Raw genomic sequence first — 15,219 nt, 5'->3', positions numbered from 1 at the left:
CCGCCCGAGTCACCCGGGGTGTGACGGTGGTTCCACCGTCAGCTTGTCCGGCCGGAGCAGCCCAGTGCTGTTCTGTGCCCTGGAATGAAGGGACAGTAGACCTCCGAGCCTGCCGGTCCCAGGGTCAATACGCATGCAGATAGCCGCTACCCCCCCCCCTAAAGAAAACCGAGCGTTCCTGCCGAGTGGGTGTCCTCCGGCACCTCTAAAGAGGTGTTGGATGGAAGCAACACTAGTCCGGCACCTCTGACACCTAAGAAACGGCGCAGGTGCGTGGAGCGCGCCGGGAAAACAGAACAATGCTGTATAAGGGGACCTGGAAAGGTCCCGTGGCAAAAATTTGTTTACCTTGAAACACAGCACAAAGCACTTCCAATACGGCTACACAACTAATACATTGCAATTTGTGAGGTCTGATACATAATCTAGATCACATTAGGAAAATACTACATAAGTTATATGCAAGGGTGCTCTCTGTTCAAGACACACACCTCAGTCCGTCACACACTTTCTCTGACAATACGCCCTCTATCGCAGAGACCGCAACGATGCCCTTGCCTAGTCGGGCGGTGTGGCCATAACGGTGGATAATGGTGTCGACTGCCAGAACTTGAAGCTGCACACTACGTTTCAGGCAGTTGCAATCACAAACGTGTTGTTTGATAAGCTGCTCACCGTTACTTTTATATACGTTCCTCCTAGTTATCAACTTTCCAAACCGGGATTCGAGAGCTTTACCACAGCTTCCCGAACCCTACATTGTAGTAGACGATTTTAATACACATGACACCATCTGGGGAGATCCTCGATGTGATGCGAGAGGTCGATTATTAGAGAAGTTCTTCTCCACAAGCGCTTGCTTACTACATAAAAAAGAGCCCACATTCTACAGCGTGGCAAAAAAACGTTTCCATTTATACATTTAAGCACTGCATCAAGTACACTTGTGCCTTACTTGAACTTGAACGCGATTGAACTTGAACGCCCAATTGCCTTGAAATGAAGAAAAAGCGATGAGTGTTCTCCAATTCTGTCCCATTGGAAAGTCCACAGTGCCGACTGAAAACGGTACAGAAAGCTGACACATATGACCTGGGTAGACATCTTTACTCGCCTTATCGATGATATAGTGTCATTTAACAGCGTTTATGACTGATGCTGCAACAACATGCATCCTGGAAACAAAGTGATCACCCTCTAAACGACGTATTCTCTGGTGGAAGCAGGAGTGGAAGGAAGCTCTCAAAAAATCAAAATAAGGCTTGGAGTCACACTAGCGAATCCAACTACCTATAACTTGATAACCTTCAAGAAAATAAAGTCTGAAGGTGGGAAAACAGGCCGCCGTGCCAAAAGAGAAAGCTGACAAAAAAATGACAATGGAAATTCCACTGCGACTGACTGTGAATGACTGTTACTGTTATTTTCTCTCCTTATCTGTTCTTCCCTTTTCCCTCTCCCAAAGTGTAGGGTAGCCAACCAGGCAGGTCCTTCGTTATCCTTCCTGCCTTTCGCTCTTCGTTTCTCTCTGGCAAAAATACATATCTAGCATTAATTCATATACAGTCTAAAGAAACTGGAACAGGGAAAACATAATAAAACGCCGTGAAACTCATCGTCTGCCATTAATAAACACACAAGGTGACACACATATTGACCAAGCTGATTCCATAGGGGCACATCTTGAAATGATTTCTAGCTTATCCCAATACTCAGATACATTTATGAGATACCTGGAACAAGCGAAGTAATTGCCTCTGGATCCGAAAGGAAATAGAAATAAGCTGGACAACCGTCCGCTCAACATGTAGGAATTTCAGGATGCACGTGGCGGTTGTAACAAGTCCGCTTCAGAAAGCAATAGAATAGTGTATGAAATTATCGCACCTACACCCTGAAAGCCACAAAACACTATTGTCACTCTCCTACTCCGTGTTCTCAGCCGGCTGCATTCCGCCGCCTGGAAAGAAGCAATAATAAACTTCGGTCAACAGTTATAGGCGTATAGCCTTGACAAGTTGCTTATATAAACGGTTTGACAAAATGATTCACTCGTGTCTGCTTAATTTCTGGAAAGTAAAAAGCTATTAGACCCACCACAGGGTTGCTTCAGGGAACGTAGATCCACAACTAATCACCTTGTCCGCATCGAGAGGAATATTCGCGATATTTTTGTGCATAAGCAGTTCTTTCTGTGAGTATTTATTGATATGAAGGCATACGACAGCAAGTGGCGTTTCGGAATTCTCCTTGACCTTGCTAAAAGGGGAATCCCAGGCGATTGGCTTAATTTCATACAAATTTAACGGTCTAACGGCACGTTCCGTGTTAGAATCGGTGATGTGCTATCTCGTCTAATTACACAGGAAGCAGGTGCACCACCAGGTAGTGTGCTTAGCTGCACTCTATTTGTTGCAAAATGAACTCTCTCCATAATATCATATCATGTACAGTATATTTTATTCTGTGTATGGGGCCGCGCAGGGGCGTCTGCGTCAGCAGGCGTTTGGTGGGCTGCGACACCACGTACCCGAGCACACGAGGGTTCGACCCTCCCGCGTGTAGCCGTGCGCGGCTTAGCCGTGTCTGGGGAAAGGGGGATCTTGGGGGTTGAGCTGATGTTGGGTGTTTGGACCTTTAAGGCCCCTCGGCGGAGGCAACATACCCCTTTGGCCTCTGCTTCACATAGATGGCACCCCCGGACTGACCCACCGGGGGAAATCGGTAGTTGCCTTTTCCTATCTTTCTCTCTCTTAAACCTTCGTCTTTCTCTCACTTTCCACCTTTCCTGTCTTCTTCTCACTTCGTTTACATCCAATTCTCCAGGCAGCGAGGGTTAACCTGGCGTAGTTCATCCAGCCTTGGATCTATTATATTGGGTTATAGTAGCTATGTACAGCTGGCGTCTGCGTTTCCTTCGGGTCTCGCAGCGTCCCCTTGTTGGGCTCGGTGGTGGGTGGCTGGCATAGCTGCCGAAATGTAATAGGTTATTGATGGCTTTAAGCACCTTTCCCCGACTTCCTGATCGCCCTCTTTCGAAAAGAGGGCGCACCGAAGAAACTTTTCAATTCTCTGCCCAACGCAAGGAATCCTTCCCACGCTACCACGTCATACATAGTCAGTGCCCTGATAAGACAGTAAGAACCCTTTCACCATTCACCGTTGCGAAAGTTCTCACCGATGCTCTTGGTCCTGGATACAAGATTACTAAAATGGCTAGCGGCGACCTACTGCTTGAAGTGCGTGACCAGCTCCAACGTGAAAAGATTTCAAATATTCTGGCTTTTGGTGATGTCGAAGTCAGTGACGCCGCATCGATCTATGAACACATCCAGAGGTGTGGTATCAGACGCCGATCTTTTGAACCTGAGTGAAGAACTACTCAAAGTATGGAAGGAACAAGAAGTTGTCAAAGTACAAAGAATAATGATCAAGCGCGACAACAAAGAAATTCCTACAAAACATCTCGTTCTCACGTTTGCTACAAGTGTTCTGCCAGAATCTCTCGATACACGATACACAAAAACACGAGTAAGACCATACATTCCAAATCCACGTAGATGTTTCAAATGTCAAAGAATTGCCATGGCTCACAAAGCTGCCGAGGCCGTCTCACTTGCGCAAAATGTGGTCAAGAGCACGCTTCCGACAACTGCACTAGCGCACTCCACTGTGTGAACTGCGACGGTGATCACGCCACATATTCCCGATCATGTCCGACGTGGAAAAAAGAAAACGATATTATTACACTGAAAGTTAAAGAGAATATATCGTTTCAAGAAGCGCGAAAACGTGTTTCATTCATTCATACCGCAGGCTATGTTGGTGCGGCGCGTAAGGGGGCAACGCCGCAGCAGACTCCGGCATCAGCCCGGCCCACAAAGAGTGTGGCCGAGCTTGTGCCACCAGCCCCCTCGGCGATAGCAGCCAACGCTGCCTCGCCGTCACAGAAAGAGGGCCCATCGACCTCAGGGTCGGTAGGCACGAAGGTCTCATCTGCTCAGGTGAAGCCTTCACGACAAACGCGCCCCTCACAAGAGCGGACGTCCAGTGCCTCTCAAGAGGCAATGGACACTACTTCAAGCCAGACGGCGCAGCAAGCGCCCAAGGATCGCCGCCAGTCTCAGGACGGCGGCAAGAAAGACAAACTCCGCATTAAAGGGCCTGGGAAGGCCCTGTAATCTAAATCAAGTTTCCTCTCTTAACGCACAGCACTCGCACACTATCAGCTATGGAGACACAAATATTACAATGGAACGTCAGGGGTCTCCTACATAACCTCGATGGTGTCAAGGAACTCTTGCGTAAATATAATCCAAAGGTGCTGTGTGTACAAGAGACCCATTTGAAAGTTAGACAGGATTTCTACCCCAATTTAACATTTTTCGCAAGGACCATGACGATGCTTTTGCTTCGTCCGGTGGTGTCGCGATTATAGTTGATAAGCGTGTAGCATGCCAGGCCTGGAACTCCGAACGCCTCTTGAGGCAGTTGGCGTTCAAGCCTTACTGTTAGGTAAACTCATTACAATCTCTTCTGTGTACATACCACCCAATTATCGACTCCAAAGAACAGAATATCTTAGTCTATTCGATGAGCTTCCTGAGCCCTACGTACTCGTTGGGGATTTCAACGCGCACCATACTCTCTGGGGAGACTCTCGATGCGATGTCGAAGGCCGCTTAATGGAAAATTTCCTTGTTTCTTCAGATGCATGCATTTTAAATAAAAAGGAGCCGACATTCTATAGCACAACACATGGCACGTACTCTGCGATAGATTTAGCTATCTGCTTGGCTACACTTGTACCTTGCCTAGAATGGGAGGTAGTCGAAAACCCATATGGGAGTGATAATTTTCCCATCTGCCTCAAAGCTTTAGAACAAAATGAATTCCTGCCACACCCCCCTCTATGGAAAGTTGCATCCGCAGATTGGAAACAATTTCGGGAAATCACCCAGATGCAGCGAAACACTTTTAAAGATTTTAGTGTGAACGATGCTATTGCTTATTTCACCGCTTTTATAATTGACACTGCAATAGAGTGCATTCCACAAACGAAGGGGACTGCAAAAAAGAGGCGCGTGCCGCGGTGGAAGGATCAATGCAAGAATGCGCGTAAGGAGCAAAACAAAGCCTGGCGTTTGCTACGTCAGTCAAAAACGGCAGAAAACCATCAACTTTAAGCACGTGAAATCCAAAGGCAGACGAACGCGTCGTATTGCTAAAAGAAAGCTGGGAAAAATACGTCACAAGCATAAATTCCTATATACAAGAAGGAAAAGTCTGGAACAGGCTAAAAAAATTAATTACTCGACAAACCTACAACATGCCTTTGGTTGATGGTGAAAGCCACAGCCTTCAAGACCAGGCGAACGCTCTGGGAGGAGACTTGGAGCGGGTTTCTAGCTCTGCGAGCTACTCGCAGTCATTCCAGCAACATAAACAGATAGCTGAAAGTAAGGCACTGAACCGTAAAGCTAGCGGAAGTGAACCGTACAATCATCCATTAAGCATTGCTGAGTTCAAAGCTTCCTTGAGCGGCTGCATGAAATCGGCGCCAGGAGCCGACAGAGTCATGTACATAATGATAAAACATCTTCACCCTGACACGCAGATGGCTCTGTTGTCTATTTTCAACACTATCTGGGAAACAGGAGACATTCCATTGGCATGGAAAGAGGCGATTGTAGTCCCTGTTTTGAAACAAGGTAAAGATCCGTCCTCTGTGGCATGCTACCGGCCCATAGCACTCACAAGCTGTCTATGTAAGCTCTTTGAGAAAATGATAAATCGCAGGCTCTTGCACTTCCTTGAATCCAACAAGCTCCTTGACCCATATCAGTGTGGTTTTAGGGAAGGCCGATCGACGACAGACCACCTCGTTCACATTGAAGCATATATTCGCGACGCTTTCATACACAAACACTTCTTTTTTTCTGTATTCTTAGACATGGAAAAGGCTTACGACACCACGTGGCGGTATGGAATTCTACGTGACTTATTAGAGTTGGGCATCCGCGGAAAAATGCTTAATGTAATAGAAAGCTATTTATCAAATCGCACATTCTGTGTCAGAATTGGTAATGTTCTCTCGAGACCATTTCTACAGGAAACTGGGGTACCGCAGGGTGGCGTGCTTAGGTGCACACTTATTATCATGAAAATGAAATGCTTGCGCTCATCAATACCGCGTAGTATATTTTATTCACTATATGTTGATGACGTTCAGATTGGATTTAAGTCAGGTAATCTCGCGATCTGCGAGCGACAAGTACAGCTTTGTTTAAACAAGGTGTCTAAGTGGGCTGATGAAAATGGCTTTACGCTCAATGTCAGCAAGAGTACCTGTCTTCTTTTCACTCAAAAAAGAGGTCTCATAGCAAATCCTGAAGTTGAACTTCAGGGACAGCACATACCTGTGAGCACAGAACACAAATTTTTGGGCGTTATTTTAGACACGAAATTAACCTTTATTTCACACCTGAAGTACCTCAGAAACAAATGCCTAAAAACCATGAACATTCTTAAAATTTTGTCACACACAACGTTGGGTGGTGATAAGAAATGCATGCTGAACCTTTACAAGAGCCTCATTCGAACACGCTTAGATTATGGGGCAATAGTTTATCTTTCGGCTAGCCCTTGTGCATTGAAGATGCTCGATCCTGTCCATCACCAAGGTATCCGCCTGGTGACCGGTGCCTTCAGGACAAGTCCTGTGGAGAGCCTTTACGTTGAAGCTAATGAGTGGTCGCTTCATCTTCAGAGGTCGTACTCAAGTTTTATGTATTTTCTGAAGGTAAATGCAAACCGTGAGCATGCCTCTTACACAAGTGTAAACAACATGACATCTGCAACTTTATTTAATAATCGACCGGCAGTTAGAGAACCCTTCTCACTGCGTGTACGGAAACTCAGTCAAGAAATGGATGTTCCAATTTTTGAAAATCCTCTTATGGCTCCTGTCATGCTATGTCCGCCGTGGCAATGGCAGCTCATTGAGTGTGATACTTCGTTCGTTGAAATAACGAAGAACGTTCCCCAGGTACACATTGAAATGCCCTTTCTTGAACTTCAGTCGAAGTACTCTTCCCAGGAATTTTACACAGATGCCTCAAAGTCGCATGCCGGCGTTTCGTATGCAGCCATCTGTCCATCATTTTCAGACTCCAACGTCCTGCACCCAGAAACAAGCTTATTCACTGCTGAGGCATATGCTGTACTGACAGCTGTTAAACATATCAAGAAAATGAAATTGCAAAAGGTTATTATATTCACAGACTCCCTTAGTGTCGTAAAATCTCTTATGTCACTCCAGAAACGCAACAGTCCTGTACTCAATGAGCTATATTCGTCCTGTGCACAGCATATACATCTAATCAGCACGTCATTATATGTTGGGTACCTGGGCACAGAGACATTAAGGGCAACATGCTTGCAGATGAAATTGCCACATCCATTGCAACGAAAGCTGGCAGCTGTTCCGTAGGTATCCCTGCCTCAGACTTAAAGCCATTTCTGCGCAAAAAACTTCGAAGGCATTGGCAACACAAGTGGGACACAGAAACCTCGAATAAACTCCATTTGATCGAGCCACAATTACGAAATGTCCCACCGATAACAAAAATACGGTGAATCGAGGTCATTTTCTGCCGCCTTCGGATAGGTCGTACGTATGGCACGCACTCTTATCTCTTGACCGGTAGCGAACATCCCATATGCTGTAGATGTGGCAAGACACTAACCGTCCTCCATGTCTTGCTGGAGTGTAGAGAAATGGAAACTCAAAGGAAAAAACACTTCCCTCTAGCCTACCGACAAAACATTCCTTTTCATCCTGCAATGTTGCTTGGTGCTGACCCATTTTTTCACAGAAAATCAGTTTTTAACTTTCTGGAAGATGTTAATTCAATGCAAGTTATAGGCCGAAGAGATTCGTAGCACAGCATCTTACCAGACGCTGCTGCTGCGATAGTAGCATTTTGTAGAGCACGCGCCTACAGGCCCTTGCACTTAAGGGCCTCTTGAGGCAATAGCAATTGGCATTTACATATTTTAATCCATCCCTCCATGAGAACATATCTTTTAAATTCATAGTACATCTAAAAAGTCACTGTGACAATTTTATTAGATATATATTAATTTTACTATTGTTTTATGGCCCCTATACAGCCAGGTTCCATTGTTATAGCCAACCACGACACCATTGATCATTACTTGCATCATTGACTCCATTAAAACATTGCTTGGCGCTCTTTGGCCATGAGTGGCCCTTGCGCCATAAAACCCCACATATCATCATCATAATCATCATCATCATGTGTATGGGGATGACGTACAAATAGGTTCTAAATCGTGTAGCATTTCGATCTTTGAGCGACATGTACAGCTTGGGCCTAATAAATTGTGTATGTGGGCTGGCGAGAGTGGGATTAAACTAAGCCAGTAAAAAAGCATGTCTGTTCTCTTCTGGAATAAGAAGAGCATATTACCTGACCTCTCTATTTATTTTAATCGACAAGAGGTACCTGTCAGCCATGAGCATAAAGTTTGGGCCTCATTTCGGACTATAAATTTACATTTATTCGCCACTTCAACTATCTGAAAGCGAAGTGCATGAAGATAGTGAATATACTGAAGGTCTTGTCCCGCAAACCCTGGTGAAGTGACAGAAGGTGCCTACATCAACAAAGGACATTTTACCTTCTGCTATGCCCTGAAAATCAAATCAGATATTTAGCATCCATGTAAATTTACTATTCGCGACATGCCTACTTTCAGGCTGTTCTGTAACCGTCCAGTCATCCAGCCTCCTCTGTCCCTCCAGTCGTAAGCACTCTGAGAAACAACAGGAGTCCCTCGTTTATAGAATCTCTAATGGCTCCTACTCGGCTTCCACCGGCTTGGCAGTGGCAGAATATCCGCTGTGACATCTCCTTCGTAGAAATATCGAAACGAGCACCATGAGGTTAATATATATTCACAATTTAGTGAACCTCTGGGAAAGTGTTCTGTGCTCAATTTTACACAGATGCTTCGAAGCCTCCTGCTGAAGTTCCTCAAGCAGCTCTAAGACCCTCATTTTCAACATCTGGGCGACGAAATTTACACACCAGTATCTTCACAGCGGAAGCGTACGCTATACTCTGGGCTGTTCAATACATAAGGCACACAAATATCGTTAAGGCTAATTAAGACTCATTAACTTTAGTGACTTCTGATTATCCTGCGAAAACAAAAGAACTCCGTTTTGAATGAACTGTACAGCTTGCTGTGCTCCGCATATTTATGCAGCCAAGTGATTGGCTTATGCTGGGTACATGGCCGCAAAGGTATAAAAGGTAACGTTGCTGCTGACAAAAACTCTGCGTCAGTAAGTTTCAGAGGCAGAGGGCGAAATATCCCAATCTATGCCATAGACTTAGTCTGTTCTACGCTGTAAACTGAGGAAGCATTGGCAAGGAGAGTGGGATAACCAAACATTGAATCAGCTACACATGACAAAACCAAAACTAGGGACCTGGATAAGTGAGAAAACAGCACGGTGCCATGAAGTATTTGTTTCCCTATTAAGAATAGGACACACTTACGGTACTCGCTCTTAGCTCTTGACTGGAGGGATCCTCCGACATGTAGTAAGTGTGGCAATAACCTCACGGTGCTCAATATTATTCAGTGCACTGCAATAGAAGCAGAGAGGAAAAAGTATCTTCTTTGAGCGCATCGCAACAATATATCTGTTCTCAGTATTGTAGCTAAATATGAACTAATGTCATAGAGGCTAAGTACCGTCATTCAGTGGAACAAATTATACCTAACATCGACCTCGCGTACTAAAAAAAAAAACGTGCGTTATATATTTGGCGTTCATTAAAATATAGACTATGCAGAAAATTCCTCTGTAAGTGATAAATTTTTTTCGTTGCTTTTTCAAGGCATATGGAGGAGGTGAAGAGGCAGAAGAAACACACCCATTGCGCTTCCAAAAAGAAACCCAGGCTGCCGAGTTTTTTTTTTGTATCTGTATAAGGATAGGTGGAAATCGCTTCGGTATATTTGCATATAAAGGCCCATTTCCTTATGAAATTCATTTGAAATTTCCAGCACGAGCGCCGACTGTTCGAATTAAAAAGCATGTAGGTATGTTGCTTGTTCCACAAGTGAACGAGTAAAAATAATTATCTGTGATGCACGCTTGCTGAGTGCAATGTTTACAAGTATGGAGACAGGCACTGCATGCACACGTAATAAATTAAGAATGACAGGTGAGCAGAAGGTTCACGACATGCTCGTCCACTTCGTCGCGATCCTCTTCAATAGCCTCGTATGCGTCCGACAGTTCGGTTACTGCTAGAAGCAGCACAATTATCTCGTCCGCCGAAGCCACCATCTCCTTCAAGCACAGAGTGGAGCAGACGACACTGAGTGTACGGCAGCGTCAGCGCCCTAGCGCCAACTGCCGGTTGTTCGATCTTGCGAGGCTCGTATGGCCTCGAACGCCTAGGGCTGCCTGAGACTTGCCGGAGACTTTTCTCTCACGTGACCACAAGGCCAACAAGACGTAATTTCCTCTCAGAGCTGCAGTCTGGCTACCCGAACAATGAACATCGAAGCGCTCATTGCCAAGCCCCGCGCGACGAAAGCGGCCCCGTCAAAATTACCGCGGCTTACTTAGGCTTATACGGGAGTGTCCCCATTAGATTATACGGTAGCATGACGTCACGGACCAAGATGCGCGGAATGGTGCTATCTAGGAGGCGCTAGTCAACAGTCTCAACGGGCTCGCTTGCCTTCAAGGAGTTCATAAATCGAAGGACCGGTCAGTGGCGTTCAATTGGTCATTTGTGCTTTCGCATTCACAACGGATAAGAAGCGCATAGGTGTCCTAGAAGTTTTTTCTATTCACGTTTTCTTGGACTATGCACTGTGACGGTGTAGTTATGGGTTCGATAGTTCATTCGTACGGAAGATTATAGAAGAAAAATAAATAAACTACCATTGAAACATGGCATTTCCTCAAAAGATATGTTGGGAGTTCCGCGCGCGCCCATACTGGTCTAAATGAGGCACAAACAATTTGCACGTAGTCTCTCAAAGAGGTCGCTGTAATGAAGAAAAATATTTGCGCACCTATCATTGCCGCGATTGCTAAACAATTTCAGCGAGATATTTCGTGCTTGTTATCCACGAAACTATAAGCTCCTATAACTTTCAAAACCAGTATATTTTAGACTTACTTCGATGCTTCTATATTTCGGTGTTTTATATTTTCGCAGGAAGTGATGGAACGACCACAGGTCTCGAACGCTTTTCTGGACGACGATTTTTACATGGAGCTACTGAACTCGGAAGTAGAGGATGTATCTGCACTAGCCAGAAGACTAGTGGACTTCGGAACAGAGGCCAGCGTGTCAAGCCAGCTGCTGCCTGTTCACTGCACCGACAGCCAGACGAGGACCTGCCACCTTCTCAAGCAGCTTTCAGCACTGAATGAACTGCTGTACTACATAGGGGCTGATTTGACTGAAGTCGGGCCGGGAAAAATTGCTGTCCGCTGCTACACAAGCTTCAACAATGATGAACAAATCAAGAGAGACCCCCACATGGTGACAGCGATCATATTCCTCCACTGCATCGTCACTAGGCACCGCTGCGTCGACATACTTCAGGTATGCTTACAAGATTATTGTTACATTGAGGTTCCCGCACATAATATAAAGAACGTTGGCCCTGTAATTCCAGCACAGTGATCCACATCATGTAATATTCAGAGCAAATATTTCATCAGCATTTTTTCCACTGAGAGTTCGTCTCTACAAGAAAGAAGTTACGTACTCAACAACGCAATATAGTAAATAAATATTTAGAATTTTGTCTTCTAAGCTCTCCGCCATAAACGTCGTTACAGCTCGTTAGCAGTCGTACTATCGGTTCTTGGTTAACTTTCTTTTCCATAAGGTGATGACTAACAATGCCGCAATCTCACTGCAGCCATTGAAAGATTATATCATGTCGTGGCCAATGACGCTGGCCTATGTGGCCAGGCTGGAGCACCGACACTCCTTATACGTTTATCGAGAGTAAACGCTGCAAAACGGATTCGCAATCTCGCTCTTGCTACCGCGTTCATTTACTGGCCATCACTGAAACAGCCTCGACCCATCACTGAAACTTACATTACCGGCAAACCTTTCACGAAGTGTCGCAAAAATTCAGTATCGGCTGTATGTATGAGTAGCATTCGCTGACTCCTTCAACTGTCGAATTGGAAAAGCGGACTCGCCGATGCGTTCTAAGTGCAAGTTTGAAGAGACCATAAGTCGTCTTCTGTGCCACTGTTCTCGCTTCGATGATCAATGTCAGACTCTCCAGTGTACCTTGAACAGACGAGACGATAGGGCATTTGCAGAAGCAAATGTCTTGGGAGCCTGGCCTCGCATTTCATTAGCCAAGAAAGCCATTCGAGTGCTTCTTCAGTACCTGAAGGCAACGGACGAGTGTCGGAATGCATGCATGCTGCATCTAACTTAGTGCATGTGGAAGTGCGGTTAGACGGAATATCCTCTCTCCTTCACTCCCCCACCTTCTTCTCCATGCGTAGGGTGGCAAACTGGACTTAGTCTGGTTACTCCCTGCTCTCTCTATCTCCCTTCCTTAAATCATAATCTTGGGATGCCATTCTGCTGCTGAGCACGACGTCACGGGTTCAATTCGCGACTTTTTAGCCCTTTCAATCTGAACTTCGACGTTAATCCGGCCCATTTTGCTTTCAGAAATGCTAACAGAAAAAGAAATGCAAAAAAATGGCCAGGTCCCGCGCACTGTTGGAATCAGTTTTATGCGAAGCAATGTGCTGGTACCTGATTACCCAGAATTGCTTCTGCAAAGTGTTACCAGGCAGACCATTGTGTTGGTGTAAATCCATTTGCTGTGTGTGTGTATCGCGGACGAACGAGTGTTTGACGTCTACAGCACGACGACGATCATGTTGAATGCAATCGTATGGCGGCAATCGCACGATTTCTTCGGTAGAAATTAACGCAAATTTAAACTTGCGAGTTGTAGGGTTCGACACCGGAACTCAACGGCAGTTAGGGAAAGACTGTGACATGATTTGCAACTGAGTGTTTTGAAATCGTACGTGCCCATGTGTATGTCATGTGGTGTATGTTAGCACAATGATGGTGCTTCTACTGCGGGGAAGAATCGTTAAAGCGTAATTAACTTGGCCTGATGAAACCGGCAAGGCGTCGCACAGCTTTTAGATGTCCTTGTCTACTACGAGGAGAGTACTGGGGTATGTGGCCGATCGCGGAGATAGTACATAATAAGAAAGCACCCTAAAACGTCGTATGCCACGATGAAACAAGAGACAGGGCATAGGGACTCACTAGCAAAATGTTTCAAGGAGTTGGCAGGCTTTTGACAGAAATGTGTGCGTGGGATTGTGGCCTAGTGGTAAGTTGTGGACTGTTGCTTTGGATGAGCTTCAATTCCACTATCGGTCACACCGTAATTTTCTTTTCGTTAAAATGAGGTGAGACGTAAATCTACCTACCTACCTACAGAAATGTGGCTAGGATGAGGCAAGAAATGGTTTGCGTCTGAAATCTCCACAAGCTTATCTATTGATTTTATTCAATACGTAGCTGTACCATGTCGTAATTAAGTTCGCATGCCGAAGGCCGTATATGTTCATCGCATGTGAACTGTGTCCGTTGCGGTTGCCTGCCCCTCTCCACCGTTGCCGGTTACTTACTGCAGCATATTTTTTAGTGACTTCTCTGGTGGGCACCCATAAACCTAAGAGACGAAGAAGAGAGCAAACTGGAAATAGCCACCAGGAGGGACACTATGCATGTCGGCTCTAGAATACAGCACGTACGTAGAAAAAGAATAACGAGTGAAGAACAGGAGAAACAATTGGAAGAAGTATAAATATCGTAAAATGAAAGGGATAGGTGAGGATGTGAAGAATGCAAGCGTGAAACATGCATGCTCGTTACCAACTCATCAGGCGTGGCTTACGTGCGGCAAATGATTTACATATGAGCACACTAATTGGAGCAAGATGGGAGGTTATAATCAGGATTCGATATTTGTCACAATGAAAAAAAAATGACAGAATGGCTCTTCACGCTTAACCAATATATGCCTAGTGTCCTACATGTAGTACAGTTCTCCCGTTGGCAGTACCTCCTAACATTCCTTGTGTAAAAGCTTGCATTTGGCAGCCGTTATCTAGGAGGTCATATCTCTTTTCTGTGCAAACTTTGGTAAGTATGTGCTAAATTGTTTCTACGTAATGGGCCTTTGCAACATCGTGAATATTGGAACTTCGTGAAGGGCACCACCTCATGGTGAAAACGTTACCCATAAGAATTGAAATGTCATTGATTGATTGTTGCCGAGAACATGACTACATGTCCATATGGGACGAAATGTACGCGCGGCAGACTATCTATTCTCTGTAGTTACAATTTCGTGACTTGCAGCATTTCAACCAGCATTGACCTACATGCAGGACACTAGGCAGATTAGATGCGGTTTCGGGAACCTATAGTAATGGGGTATCAAACATCCTACCGCAGATAAACTAAAGCAACCGTGATTTGTTTTCATCCTTTTAGGAGGGCAGGCAAACAAAAACCGCCTGCCCGCCAAAGGCTGAAGATAATTTTCAACCATTGACCCTTGTGATAAGGTACACTCAGCACTCTCCCTTATTCCGCCTGGAAGTATGCCGCGGTAGTAACAGACAAGCAAAACAGTAATGAATAGGCCACGGGCATGAACAATTCGCCGGACAGCACTCTTATGGGTAAAGAAGTAGGCACAGCTTAGAATTGTGCGGCTACTTGTTTGTCACTGAAGCGCCAGTAAAATGTCAAAGTATGCAGAAAGTAGGCGCTACCATGACCTGAACATGTTCTCTGAACACCTAGTCCTGCAACACGCTAATGCATCAAGATGCATCTCTGTCTGGAATAGATACATTCACAGTTTTTCGTAGACGAAGTGGTCACTTTTCTTGCACATAACGCCAACTGCTATGGCCGCCATTGTAATATATAGTTGGAATGTGCATGAAATGTGTTTTCAGGTGCTCTTTTTTGTGCGTGTTTTCTAAGCTACGGCAGTCTTAGTGAACTTTGTTGAAGCAATTTTAAAATAATGGGCACAAGGTTTTGGTTACCGAGTTGTGAGTCGGTTGTA

The 15,219-nt window shown here is 45.2% G+C and overlaps 1 protein-coding gene across 4 annotated transcripts in view; it reads left to right on the top strand.

Annotated features, from left to right (window-relative positions):
- The window catches only part of LOC139057616 (NLR family CARD domain-containing protein 3-like), a 132,322-nt gene that overhangs the window by 18,933 nt on the left and 98,170 nt on the right, over positions 1-15,219 (top strand). For all 4 annotated transcript variants that reach the window (XR_011512941.1, XM_070536155.1, XM_070536154.1 and 1 more), the window contains exon 2: positions 11,280-11,672. Coding sequence is in view for 3 of the 4 variants with exons in the window: in XM_070536155.1 (XP_070392256.1) it covers positions 11,286-11,672 (387 nt within the window). In the remaining variant the exon portion in view is untranslated. The remainder of the gene's footprint in view (positions 1-11,279; positions 11,673-15,219) is intronic.

The sequence above is a fragment of the Dermacentor albipictus genome, chromosome 3, assembly GCF_038994185.2.
Source record: "Dermacentor albipictus isolate Rhodes 1998 colony chromosome 3, USDA_Dalb.pri_finalv2, whole genome shotgun sequence".
Lineage (NCBI taxonomy): Eukaryota > Metazoa > Arthropoda > Arachnida > Ixodida > Ixodidae > Dermacentor > Dermacentor albipictus.
The sequence above is the reverse complement of the archived record's forward strand: the minus strand, read 5'-3'. Positions and strand labels throughout refer to the sequence as shown.